This window comes from Pezoporus flaviventris, unplaced genomic scaffold (genome assembly GCF_033815535.1).
Source record: "Pezoporus flaviventris isolate CSIRO_AGI_PZ_B2104156 unplaced genomic scaffold, CSIRO_AGI_Pfla_v1 ptg000002l, whole genome shotgun sequence".
Lineage (NCBI taxonomy): Eukaryota > Metazoa > Chordata > Aves > Psittaciformes > Psittacidae > Pezoporus > Pezoporus flaviventris.
Genome location: NW_026892550.1, coordinates 74,193,830 through 74,207,906, shown reverse-complemented (window position 1 = coordinate 74,207,906; position 14,077 = coordinate 74,193,830). Strand labels below are relative to the sequence as shown.

At 42.7% G+C, this 14,077-nt stretch overlaps 1 protein-coding gene, 1 long non-coding RNA gene and 1 other non-coding gene across 4 annotated transcripts in view; 2 read left to right on the top strand and 1 right to left on the bottom strand.

Annotated features, from left to right (window-relative positions):
* ANTXR2 (ANTXR cell adhesion molecule 2) overlaps positions 1 to 14,077 on the bottom strand; it is a 109,542-nt gene that overhangs the window by 31,903 nt on the left and 63,562 nt on the right. For both annotated transcript variants that reach the window (XM_061443894.1, XM_061443902.1), the window contains exons 13-16: positions 9,241 to 9,282; positions 8,110 to 8,205; positions 3,742 to 3,909; positions 2,608 to 2,688 (exon numbers count right to left, since the gene is read on the bottom strand). In XM_061443894.1, coding sequence (XP_061299878.1) covers positions 2,608 to 2,688; positions 3,742 to 3,909; positions 8,110 to 8,205; positions 9,241 to 9,282 — 387 coding nt within the window. The remainder of the gene's footprint in view (positions 1 to 2,607; positions 2,689 to 3,741; positions 3,910 to 8,109; positions 8,206 to 9,240; positions 9,283 to 14,077) is intronic.
* On the top strand, positions 1,236 to 10,842 carry LOC133264028 (uncharacterized). The gene is made up of 3 exons (XR_009741594.1): positions 1,236 to 1,334; positions 3,033 to 3,124; positions 10,614 to 10,842. It is a non-coding gene; the product is annotated as an uncharacterized LOC133264028 (long non-coding RNA).
* LOC133264999 (5S ribosomal RNA) lies at positions 13,688 to 13,806 on the top strand. Its single transcript, XR_009741828.1, has one exon. It is a non-coding gene; the product is annotated as a 5S ribosomal RNA (ribosomal RNA).

Below are 14,077 nucleotides of genomic sequence, written 5' to 3'. Positions count from 1 at the left end.
ACTGTGGCTCCCTCTTTTCTCCCCCTTTAATAACAAAAGGAAGTACAGACAGGAGTATGAACACAGGGTAATGCATCATTTATAAATTAGCTTGTTAGTGCAGAAAACAAAACATGGCTTGAAAACAAAATCTCCCATTGCGGACTCCCCAATGATGTTTGATGGGAGCCCTTCAAAAGAGTTCATGGCTTAATGGAGGCTGTTTATGTGGGGACTTCGATCTGTACCTGCTGTCCCCTGTCACTCCCTGGAAACTTGGCAGCAGATGTTGTAGTGCAAAGTTGTCTCTGAAGTGGCTCTCTGTCCTCATCTCTCCACCACAACAGAGTCAAACTATATTGGATCTCTTCATTTGTGCCTGAGGCATGTTTGGGAGCACAGCTGTGTCCACCCCCACTCTACCTTTAGTGTTTCAGCCCCCAGGCGGCAAATGTGAGACCAAAACTGTTCTGCCACTCTTAACTACATCTGTTGACAGTCCTGCAACCTCGCTGCAGGCTGCCGAGGACCTGTGCCTCCACTCAGAACAGATGTCAGTGACAACCTGCTAGCTCACACCTGCACAAGCTTCCCTAATCTCACGGATTGTTAGCTGAAAAATGGATCACTCCAAGGACTTCCTTCCACAATCAAAGCGAGAGTGCTCAGTCCTCAAACTAGGCCACCTTCAGCATCACCTGGCAGTGTGGCAGAGGTGGCAGAGGAGAGGAGAAGGAGAAGGAAGAAACGGCTCACTCTGCTTTGATCTTTGATACCTCATGCCTAAATTTCAATTACTTGATAAAGGACTTAAATTCAGCAGTGAATTCTTCTACGAGTGGCAACTACCAAGTTCTTAAGCCATAACAGAAAGACAACAAAGCAAAACAACTATGTGGCTGCTGTTCACCGTAACAGTTTTTCTGACATAACTACATCTGTGTGTGTCTCACTGTACATACGTGTGACTGCTTGGCTATTCACTGACTTAAATCCACCAGGGTACACCATGAGATCTCTGACTAGCAAGGCAGGAAACAGTAAACAGAGTACACACACACACACACACACACACACACACACACACACACTCCCCAAGATAAAAAATATCATACTAGACACAAATTGCACTCTCACAGTGCCCTGTGTCACACCTTAACAACCATTTGTTCAGCCTTTATTCATCACTACAAATGCTACTCCTTTTTTAGTGAGGAAACTGATGATGAGTGAGCTACTTCTCTGTTTTCAGAAAACAGGATGTGGATCAGTGTCTTACTGTCAAGTTCTGAGAAGGTGTTATGCCTGACTCCATGGTGGCTCAGCAAAGGCTTCCCTGGCAGGTAACTTTTAAGGTACCTACCTGTCTTAACAGTCAGAAATCCTTAAAATAAGGCCTGGCTGAAAAATCTTTAGCCTGGTCATGCAACAGTTCTATGTTCCTATTTACATTGATTTTTACCTGTTAAGCTGTATTGTACTGTTTATTTTTCATGTAGATTTGTTGTTGTTAATTCTGCTACATGTAACATGCATGGTTTGTGCAAATGGTAACTTTCCAACATTAACAACTAGAATGCTAACACAAGTATTTGACTATGCTATTTCCAGCATTGCACTCTGACATTCTGCTTCTTTCAACACCAGTCTTAATTCAGTCTCCCCTTTTCCTTCTTTAGAACAGTACCAAACTACATCCAAATTAAAAAATGCAAGCACCGATTTACCTCTCATTCTCCCAAAGGTAACACACTCCTTTTAACCCCTCTAATTAGTTTCATGTCACCCTTATGGTGTATGTTGCAGAAATAGTGTTCTTGCACGCTACTGCTCTATGAAAGAACCTGACCTGTCAACACCCATCCAGGGCCATCTCATTTACAGGAAATCATTTGCTCTTGTGTCTCTTCAGATGTGCAACAGGAAGCTAAATGGTCCTAGGAGGACAGAAATATTTTGAAGATAAATCAGTTCCTCAGATGAATGCTAAGATTTAAAATAATACTCTTGTGAGGAATAACAACCAGAAATACACAATGTAGTTTCACTATAAAAGGTTCAAGTAACAACTCTGCTTCCCAGTCATAGCAGCCTTTGTAGTGGAGGCCACTTTTTCATGGGTCACAGGTGAAGAAGAAAGGATTGTCTGAGGAAAAGGTTTCCTTACCTCTTCCTTTCCGTGAAAGTTGCCTCTGGTACGGAAGTGCAAGGCTATGAGAAGCAGACTACATGGAAGTCAGATGGTCACTTCAATTTGATGTGGTTTTAGTGTTCTGATTGCCAGCCTCTACTCTAAATAGCTGGTTCTAAGAAAGACTTGGTATTTGTTACAGAAAGTTTACACTGAATGAAGTGTGTGCCATGTTTTTGTTTTCTAGCTGAACACACACAAAGTAAAGAGTCCTTCACTCTGCTTTCAGGAGATCTATGTTTCTGCAATATCTTGGGGCTGGGGTGATGCATTTCTCAATGCCCTTTGTTTCCCCCATGCTTTATATTTCCTGTTGTGCCATTCTTTCGGCTGCAGTGCTTTCCTTATTTAATGTCACAAGATTGCCAGCGTTCAGCAGGTGCTAAAGCCTGGCTGCGACATGCTAACCATAGCAGATACACACACCACACACAAACCTCATCTCCTTGCTGTGGTCGCATCAAAGAGACTCTGTCATACTGTCTTCGTAACAGTGCCCACAGTGCATCGAGTCGACCCTGTGGCAACAGAGCAACACGACTTTCAGTACAACAAAATCAGTCAATGGAGAGCACACCTGCTAAGTTACCATCCACGTTGCTCCATGGAGAAATGTACTGGCAGCACTGAGCACCAGTTCCCTAGGGCCAGACAGATTTCAGCTATGTCACCTACACCATGTGGCTGCATCAGTGAATGAATGGCAGGTACTGTGCTCTTATCTGCCCTGCAGTGGCTGTGACCTAACCCACATTTACTTCTGAGCCATCTAGAAGTAATATGTTTATTTACCAATATTTTGGGCTGAATTGCCATGTGTCCATCTGAGGTTTCTCTCACATCAATGTATTTGTTCTTACAGCATGTATACAGCAGGTTGGTTGTTCTCAAGCAGCTTTCGAACTGCCAGGGATGTGGTATACAGCTGTGAAGGCAGAACATCCATACTCCCAGGTAAACCCATGTATTGTCTGCTCTTACACAACTCACAGCACCTACGGAAATCAGTATCTTTATTTTATGCCATTTATTATGTTTCACTTGTTTATCAGACTTTTTGCATTATATTGTTTTATATAATCTTTTGCTTTTCTTGGTTGCATGGTTTTCTTGGTAAGTGTGTTTAAAACAGCTACAAAAGGTGGCGTGTTAGGCTTAGTTACAGAATCACAGAATCATAAAATGGTTTGGGCTGGAAAGGACCTTAGGATCATCTAGTTCCAACCCCTCTGCCATTGGCAGGGACGCCTCACACTAGACCATGTCACCCAAGGCTCTGTCTAACCCAGCCTTGAACACTGAGATAGACCAAATGCCAACAAAGGCCTCACAGATTTTAGTACTCTTACCAGGAAAAGGAAAACAGAATGTGGCATTAATGACGCAGTGTATTTAGGGCTAAAAACTGTTCTTGCTATTCATCCTGAGTAGGTGTTTGCTTTGAGAATAGTACATTTCACTTGGATGTGAATACTTGAAAAATAATCTACGCTTCAGCATGCAAAAGACTGGTAAGGCAGAATCCAGCCTTTAGCACAGAATTCTCTTATATTGAAGACTGCAAAGATTACCTTAATTGGCGTATACCACTTCTCCTGAATGGCTGGTGAGGTAGGCTTTGGTCTAGGTGGCTTTGGATAAAAAGGTTCTTCTGGTTCTTCTGGGAGTTTCACCACAGCATTTTTTGCTTTTTCTAATCTAGCCCCTTCTTCAGTGGATCCTTTATCACCCCAGCGAACCTAAGGAAAGCCAGAGTTCAGATGTGAAGGTGCTGTATGCAGTGGACAAGGGAACTGTTGCAAATAACAGAAGTAATTGAAAACATTTAAATTTGGAAGAAGTTCTGAATAAATAAGACGGGAGGTACTGAGGAAAATGTTCCCTCTTCATTCAGGCACTCTCAGTAGTGAAAACGCAAGAGAAATACTGAAAGAGAATTCAACTGTACCATGCAGACAGGCTGTATAGGAGACAGGAAATCATCTAATTAATGATGTAAAGGTATTATTTCTAGTTCAGATTTATCTTACAATACCAGACCTTAACCTGGCACTGATGACAGCCTAGATCTTTGTCACCCCAGATTTCCTAACACAGCATGTTTGTTGAGAACCCCAATTAAATAGAAGGCAATACTTGAGCAGGTTTTAGCAGAAGCTCCTTGAAACTACTCAGGTTTCAAGTAGTCCTGCATGAAGATACATACTGGAGCAAATGCAGATAAAGTAGTCTAACATGCATGGTAAGTTAATGTAAAACATGTAGCAATGTATATTTTATCACTGCCCTAAGTATACAGAATATATACAAAGAGTTCAAAGAGAAAGGACACCTGGGTTATTGCCCTTGGTAAGACAAGCATTTATTTCCATTTCCATAAAAGGTTGTACTTATTATGCTGTAAAGAGGAAATACAGGAAAAAAAAAACCAAACCAACAAACCAAACTTCCCTCTAAGAGAGATGATTTGTCTTACTACAGTAATATTATTTCATCTTCTCATTGGAAACACTGTGAAGCAATTTGAGCAAGGATGTCTGCTGTACTGTACAAAGCAGCAAACCTAGATAAGATTGTTACTTTGTGACCCAAAAAGAGCATCTAAAAGCTATGCCTGGTGTTTGGAAGTTCTTGGTAAAAATGGCCTGGATTAATTTTCAGTGCAAGACTTCCTAAATCATGCCATCTGCTACAATGTAGCCTGTAAGGAGGACCTGACAGACCTAAACTCAGGAAATCAAATTCTGACATTACATCCTGGGTAAATGTGACACGCTGATGAGTCAAGAAACTTAGTGGAAAACAGGTTCCTGCAGGACCTCACCAGCATACTCCTTTTTCTCAGGGATCTCCTGGCATGAAGAGAGAAGAACCTAAGTAAGAAAAGTCAGACAAGACTGACCTTCCACCCTGAAGGAAAGCATTAGGAGCATCACTGCACGCTGCTTAGTAGGTGCGTATCAGTTCTTTCTTGCTACCTGCCAGGTCAAGCACTTGAAAAGTAGGCAGAAGAACTGGGGTGCAACAACTGTCCCACTGCCAAGGGATGCAAAACAGTTTTGCTCACCAGGAAGAAGACATGCCCCTGGTCCTCCTTCTGCTGCCCAGAGGGAGTGGGAAGACTTCTCCAGGTCCTCCTAGGGACACTCTGTAATGTGCTGGGATAAGTATGGCATAGAATGGGAGAAGGAAGCAGCCTGACTTCATCCTCATCAGCACCATACGCACAATGTGCTGACAGAGAAAGTGCAGAAAATATGTAGGCATGCCAGAGTCTAGGCCCTTTCAGAAAAATGAAATACTCTGGAGGAAAATTTTGTCATTTTATCACCACCAGGAAGTGTGTTTTTCCCATGTAATCTCAGTATAAAGAGTGAGAGTAGCAAACTACAACAGAGCTTAATTTGGTCTGTAATATTGTAACTCACCTTGGTAAAACACACCATTGTTTCTCAGGAGGGGGATTCTTTTGGACCTTTCTGTTATTTTGGACCTTACTGTTTGGCTTGCTATTTAATTTCTTCTCCTCATTGGGGAATCCACTCTCTGCAATATTAGAATGGGCTTTCATGTCCAAGTAGGCCCTGCTGCCTCATTAAAATGCATCTGTGTCTTGCACAGTGATCAATGGTACTTTTATGGTGTTTTTTACGAGGCTGTTAAAAAAACTATTTTAAACACTGTTAAAATCATTTAGAGAAAGATGGTGGATTCCTTGCTGCTAAGATGACCTTATCCTTTGGAATAAAGTGACTTCACCCAAAAGAACCCAGGATTTGTGGAGTATGACGACACAACTTTCACATAAAAACTGACTGCCTGTAATAGGTGGGGCTAGAAATGTCATCATAAACTTTTAAAGTAACGCCAAAAGGCAGATCTACGAAGAGTGAACAATGCTGGCTACATGCTGGACTGTCGCAAATGGGTGAAGCTACTGGGGAAGGCAGGAGTGAAACAGGACAGAAGTAAAGCTCCATACTCAAATGCTCAGGTGTTCACGATGTGACACCCAACCCCACAATTTGTTAGAATCATAGAATCATAGAATGGTTAGGGTTGGAAAGGACCTTAAGATCATCTAGTTCCAACCCCCCTGCCACAGGCAGGGACACCTCACACTAAACCAAGGCTCTGTCCAACCTGGTCTTGAACACTGCCAGGGACGGAGCATCCACAACTTCCCTGGGCAACCTATTCCAGTGCCTCACCACCCTAACAGGAAAAAATTTCCTCCTTATATCCAATCTAAACTTCCCCTGTTTAAGTTTTAACTCATTACCCCTTGTCCTATCACTACAGTCCCTAATGAAGAGTCCCTCCCCAGCATCCCTATAGGCCCCCTTCAGATACTGGAAGGCTGCTATGAGGTCTCCATGCAGCCTTCTCTCCTCCAGGCTGAACAGCCCCAACATTCTCAGCCTATCTCAGCCTATTCTCAGACAGGAGGTGCTCCAGTCCCCTGATCATCCTCGTGGCCCTTCTCTGGACTTGTTCCAACAGTTCCATGTCCTTTTTATGCTGAGGACACCAGAACTGTACACAGTGCTCCAGGTGAGGTCTCAGAAGAGCAGAGTAGAGGGGCAAGATCACCTCCTTCAAGCTGCTGGTCGCACTCCTTTTGATGCAGCCCAGGATACAGTTGGCTTTCTGGGCTGCGAGTGCACACTGCTGTCTCATCTTCATTTTCTCATCGACCAACACCCCCAAGTCCTTCTCTGCAGGGCTGCTCTGAATCTCTTGGGTTACTATTCTTGGGTCCCATAGAAGGACACAGACACAGCTCCCAAGAATGCAGTTCCCTTCAAGAGCCCATTATTGCCTTATCAGCAGTTTCAGTTGGTTTACATCTTTAGCCCTTAGTCCTGCACACAATTCCTCACACAGATCAAGTTTTCTAACCTCATCATTACTTTTTGATCTCCACTCTGAAGAGGAAATACTGTATTTTTCCCACATGATGAACAAGGATTTCTTGATAGTACCGATGTTACTTGTGCTCACCAGCTATCTAACAGGTTTTTGTTTCATTGTGCAAGATCCCATTTACAAACTGTAATGATTTAAACCCTGGAACCCCTCCCAGAGCTTCATCACAGCTCCCATTGAAAATCCAGACTTGCATTCTTTAATTTGGAAAGTATGATCTAGTTTGTCTCTGAAAAGAACTGCACAGAATGTTTTCTTTTTCTAGAATCTGTATCACTTCTAAATTAGCAATGATGAACTGCTGAAGGAAACACATCTAAGCAGCACAACCTTAAACTTGCACGTTCTTCTGCTGCATTTAAAAAGAACTCAAGCAAGGCTGACTCTTAGGCCGATACCTTTAAAGTTTCATCAAGATACATCAATATGACCTAGGTGGGTATTTCAGATGGAGAATGAAGTTAAAAGCTGCAGAAAACTGCTTTGCAAATGCCATAAAGGCTGACTTGACTATAAAATCTGACATAAGGACGTGCCCATAAGGATGCACATTTTTCATTCTGTTTTAATTAACATGATGCTATCGTGTCTCTTCAAAGACAGGCACTGTTGTCGCTCTGAGCTCCTTTGGGATCAAGCCTCTCCTTCGCATCACCATTGTCAGCTCATTTGGCTGGCCCGCAGTTGGAGGACTTATGTTTCACTGTAATTTCTTCCAAAACATTGAGAAAAGGCTCTCACTCTCTCTTTCTCATTAGCTCGATGGAAAGAGCATGTCTTCAGGCAGCTATTTAAAGTTCCAGTCAAATGGAATTACTGAAAGCTGTTCTTTCATAGGCAAGGTCAAAATTGTTTGATACAGTAAAAGAGTTTTCAAGGCTTACGTCACTGGAAGGAAGTACATATTATGCCCTTGTATTTCCAGTACACTTTGAAAGTCTGTGTGTCCACCACTTGTAGCCTCAGAGAGCTTGTGTGTCAGTGAATTGGCATCTCCCCATTGCACAAACCTCCATCCTTTTAATTCCTCCAACTCCTCGTCCACCATAGTAAGAAGCATCTACTGTGGGCCATTTCTTGGTAGGCAAGGGCTCTTGTTCTTCTTCCTGTCAATAAATTCAAACAACATTTACTTCAAAAGATAATTTTTTCTTTCCCCACTAACTGTCTTTTTAACTATATTTCACTAAAGTCCACAGAGAGTAAGTTTTCTCGTGTCAGGTGTGAAAGTTCAGATATTTAACTTTCCCAAGGGTTCAGCAACTTCCAAACAAAATCTGGTCATGTTTGGAAGTACTTCTAGTATTTCGCATGACAAAAGCATTGGTGGTGACCATCAGTGAAGTCCAAATGAAGAATCTGTGCGTTCTACTGGCAGTCATTTATTTGCTTCATCCTTTTCCTTTCCACAAATAAAAATAAGCAAAACATACACAAAGAGAAGAATTTGGAGTGGCTTCTTCTACAGAAAATATAATGTCTTCCGCGAGACAGATCATCAGGCCTACACGTTTGGATTCAACAGACGGTGTTCAGCAGATCTGCAGATAAAGGTTACACAGTTTCCTAAGCCAGCCTTTGTCAAACTTGCTCTTGGCTGCCTCAGCTCAGTCAAGTGTGCCTCATCATGGACCTAACTGTCAGAGTATGCTTGATTATGCTCAAGCAATCATCTAAATCAAGACCAAGGGGGAAAAATACTGAAGACACCAGAACATCCTCTAGCACATTATTGCCCGTAAGAGGGAGAGAAATTCCCTTGTAAGGCTTGTTCAGTGTCTAGAATGGCAAAGCTGTGGGAAAATGCTCTTTAAGTCATACAGGAGTCTTTTGATTGTTATAACAAGAGCTTGTCAGTCTTTCTGTTTTCGCTCCAGAATGGGAAAAATAACGTTCAGCTATACTGGGATAAAGCCTCTAGATATTTCTGTGAATTTGGCCTTAATTCATGCCACACTGAGATGAGTGAGGCAGAACAGAGATTTGGACTTTAGCCATCCTGTTCTCATCTTAAGGCTTCCCACAGGGTAGTTCTTTCTTCCGAAGCAGCTAGGACAAAGAGCTGAAGTCACAGAACACAGGAAAGCACAGAGTGGTGTGGTGTTAAGCAGTGTGATGAGCGAAGCACCATCATACCATACCTCTTTGGGAGCTGGTGGAGACGGAGGGGGATCTTTGATGACCTGAAAGAGCCAAACATACAAAAGCATAAGAAACTGCATTGACAGCATCCAAAACCCAACAGAAAATTTTAAGAGTGAACTGTTTCCATCTGAGTCCCCTATATCTGTTTGCAAACTGGCAACTGCTGCTGCCAAGTCCCTTGGGTATCGATTACCAAGGCCTTCTGGAAATTAACACCATCCATCTAATAGAAAATAACATCCATTGACTGGCAGACACTCTTTGGGCATACGTGTCTGCCACTTTGCTTCCTGATCGGACAGGATTCAGTCATTCAAAGTAATAGCCAGTGATTAAACTCTATGGAGTTCATTAGCAAGCCTGGAAAGAAAAGCATTATAAGGTCTATGTGAGGTCTTGATTAATCTGGGGCCAAGATGCCGGCTTCCTTGTGCCATGCTACTGAATAATTTCTGGCGGAATGATAAGTGTGAAATGCCTGCTAGTAGGTCAGGCTTCACTTCTAGACGTTTAGAGTGTTTCCACAGATCTCACATTTGAGATCTAATCATTTCAAGTGTGTAGCTCCTTGACTGTTCAGTGTGGCACTCCTGCCAGCAGCAGGGAGAGTCATGAGGCTTCTCAAATGGCTTCTGGATAAGACCTGCTCTTAGGATAATTTACTTACAGCTATATTTAAACCTCTACCTATAGTTTCTTCCTGTTCTCTTTCTCACATACATACTGTACATCTCAGGGAGTTCCTTGCTACTGATAGGAATCCACCAAGCAGAATAGAGAGGGGAAGAGGATGAATTCAGATGAAAAGTGAATGCCAGCCATTCTTCAACAGAAAAAGCAGATTTGTGAGCTAAAAAGTATTCTAGTGATGTCAAGTCATCTTTTGCACTCGGCTTTTGTATAGTAATGACTAAAAAATGCCCCATGAGTATCAAGGAGTCTGTTTCAGCTATGCCTTAGTATTACATAAACATGACCACCAATGTCCATGATAAATAATGTCACTGCAGAGATGCATAGCCTCATACATAAAAGAAATGTACTTTTCTTGACCAATAATCAAGAGTTTTCCTTCTTGATTTCCATTTCAAGACACAGTGCTACCAAGATAGTCACTAGTTACTGCCTGTGGACTTTTAGCGCTGGATACAGGAATTATGTCAAATAAGAGAAGTTACAGCACCCCTAGAAATATTTTTCCATAGCACTTCAGGTTTGAGATACTTAACTGTTTGTCAAGCAAGCTCAGAGCACTTGGAGTGGACTGAAAAGCCAACTATGGATTTTAACCAGGCATCCTTTGCTGCTATGATGTCAGACATTACTTTTCATGAATTAGTGCTGAAAACTTTTTCTTTCCACCCATCAGGAATTTTCATGTTACTTAACAGAAATGGATTATTTAATCAGCGAAACATTCCTGAGAACTAGCTTGGAATTACTGCCCTCATTTTACAAGAGCAAACAACACAGAGGGATCACAGGACAGATTCTGTGAGATACTTGGATGCTGAGCAAGGTTTTCCAGGGCATGAAGATATTTAATTCTCACTGAAAGCAATTAAAAGACTGGAAATGGTAAAGCAGTATTTCAGTGTATTAAGGGTCACCTTATCTTCTTTAATTCACATTCCTATTTCCCTTTTGCCCATCTCTAATGATTAGCTCAAAAAATGGATTTTGCTGCCAAGACTGCAAGCTTGTACAGGGGGAAGGCCTAGCTAGCTTGTGGCTTTATAGAAATATGCATTAAATGGTATTATATGCATATATAAATATGCATTAAATGGTATTATCACTCCACTTTCTACAGTTCAACAATTCTGAAGTTTTGCCATCTCCCCCAAGCAAAGACAAACTTCTTTGTGGCACATACTAAAGTTTTCTTGGGCCCTGTGCATACTGATATTTACGGAATCAACATTTCTACCCCAGTGAGCCAAGAAGAACTACAGGTATACCTCGCTGGGCTTCAAAAGAGCCAAGTCAGTGGCAGTTTGATTCTGTAAATGAAGGATCTAATCCTGTGCCAGCTGCTAAGCTCCCTGAAGTTACAGGGTACACTTGGCTTGAAGCTAACCAATACATTAATTAGCTGCTATTTCTAATAGCTTCAGAAAATGAAACTTGTTTTAAATGTGACAGTGGTGTGAGAAAATAGTCTGCTTTGAGTAGCAGATACTCACCCCTGCTGACAGAAGTGGAATGCAAATGCCTGCATCCTTATGTTTCTACAGGCTCCTCACACATTCCCTCTCTCTCACACGCACACACACAAAGATTATTTTCAGTCTTGAGTGATATTTCAAGTGAAATCAGTAGAAAGCCACTTTTAAGCCATTTTTTAGTAGAAAGCCATTTTTAAGAAACAGAAATCCAAGGAACTGATGCAGCTTTGGCAGAAAAGAATGCAAATGTAGCATGAAACTGCACATACTGGAGATCTTAATACTGCAAATTACCTTTCCCTGAACTTGATTCAGATGGTTTAAATAGGGAAGACTGAATAATGCTGCTGTCTTATTAACCCCAGGTAGCGAGGGTTCACTTCCTAATTTTGTTTTGGCTTATCAGCATCATCATCACCATGAAAGGCTGCATCTCATTTATTTAGTTGCAAAGAATGAAGAACTGAGTTTGGAGGAGAGCTGATTTCTTAAAGAAAGAAAAAAAAGTTAGTTGCTTCAGGCAACAGTCCCTTTGATCTGCTCATTAACACTTTTCAAATGTTCGCGTGATGTGGGCATTAGGAAATGTCAGCACCAGAGCCTGAAGCCAGCTTGATGCGATCATATGCTCTGATATTGAGGGAAGAAGAGTGAAAGAACTGTCAACAGTAAACTGCTTTAAAAAAAAAAAAAAAAGGGTGGGAGGGAGGAAGAACAAGGAAAAGGAGTCCACCTACCCCAACATCGACCTTACAGCGAGGAACACAGTCAGGACTGAGGCCCAGCAAGAATGGAGTGCCTAAATCAGCTGAGGCTTACTGTGGAAGGGATTACTTGCTCATGTGGCTCCAGACACTCACTGTGTTCTGTCCAGGACACCTTTTGCCTCCCTCTCTCCCATTTGATTCTGAAGCATGGGAAGTTTACAAGGCTTGAGGGCTGCTGCTTTCTCCTTTGCTCCTATTCTTTGTCCCACAAAACTAGACGCTGCACTCTGCCAGGGAAGCAGAGTCAGAGAAGGTCCTGCCTGTGCCTGATTTGCTGCCTCTCATCAAGGACACCATCACCAAAACCCAAAGCTGCATAGCCAGAATTGGCAGTAACATGTACTGTGAGAACCTCAGGTGCAGAAGAGAGGGAGAAGAATGGAGGAATGGTATAATGGATGGAGGAAACAGACATCAAAACACAAGGAAAGGAAAAGAGTTCAGTGCAAGAATATATGGGTTTCGAACTCAGTACTGTTGTAGCAGTGAGTCTAAAATTACCTTTCCTTTTCAAAGAAACAAATAATATCCATAAGAGGTGGGGCGAAGACAACAGAGGGCACTAACATTTAAAGTGCTGTGGCTTTATTGGGCCCACAGAAGTCAGGCTGCTTCTTAGTAATAATTTACCAATCATCCATAGATCAAGACGTCCCCAGAAATAGCCAATTACTCCTGTATCAAACACTATATCCAGGAAAGATACTCAGGTAAGTTACCATCCCTTAAAGTATGCATCAGAAAGGAACAGACTTAAACCCAAGGTGAGTGAGAACCAAGGGATTTTTTCTCACAGCTCAGTGCTGCTTTGTGGAGATGTATCTCCACACAAGAGACCAGTCCAGAAAGAACCCTGCCTTAATGCCACAGTGCATCCTCGGCACCCAATGTAGGATCTTCACTCTGTAATTGGTTATAAAGGGCATCTCTTCCCATGAATTGGGTCCTATCTGAGATACCCCTCCAGAGCTCTGCACATGTGTTGATGTATACCTGTAATATAAACTGAACTCTTTTCACTTGTAACAGGCATAGGCTGGTGCAGCTAACATTTTAATGTATTACACTAGCATAACTACCAAAAGGACTGGAAATTAACCTGCAGAACTATAGATCTGACCTTTTTTTTTAATGTAGGGCTTGAACATCAAAAAATCCAGAAAGCACCTTACTGATGTCATTACAGAGTCACCACTGGGAAGAGAATTCCTCCTCTCAAGAGGATGAGATACTGCAGTCACTTCTTACCGTAATGAAAGGAAAATGCACAGTATATGAGGTTGTACTACAGCATGAGAACTGACCACTGACAAGCATTGACTTCTTGTTGTGGTTTAAACCCAGTCAGGTAAGTTGTTCACTCACTCCCAGTGAGTGGTGCCGAGCTGACAACAATCGAGGTCCGTGTCCGTCTCCCCCCCCCCCCCCCCGCACCAGGGCTCTCCCCTTCCCCGCTGACTGCGGGGAACAACTTACCTGACTGGGTTTAAACCATGACAGTTCTTAAAGCCTACGGCCACACCACCCTGAAAACGCCCGATCTCGTCTGATCTCGGAAGCTAAGCAGGGTCGGGCTCGGTTAGTACTTGGATGGGACACCGCCTGGGAATCCCGGGTGCTGTAGGCTTTAAGAACTGTCGTGGTTTAAACCCAGTCAGGTAAGTTGTTCACTCACTCCCAGTGAGTGGTGTCGAGCTGACAACAATCGAGGTCCGTGTCCGTCTCCCTCCCCCCCCCCCCCCCCCGCACCGGGGCTCTCCTCTTCCCCGCTCCCGGAGGAACGGGGAGGAGGATCGAGAGAGTGCAACTCCTACGGGTTGAGACAAGAACAGTCCAGCAACAAATCACCACCGCTACTATCAGCTAAAACAATGATAAGGGAAAATAACAAGGGAAGA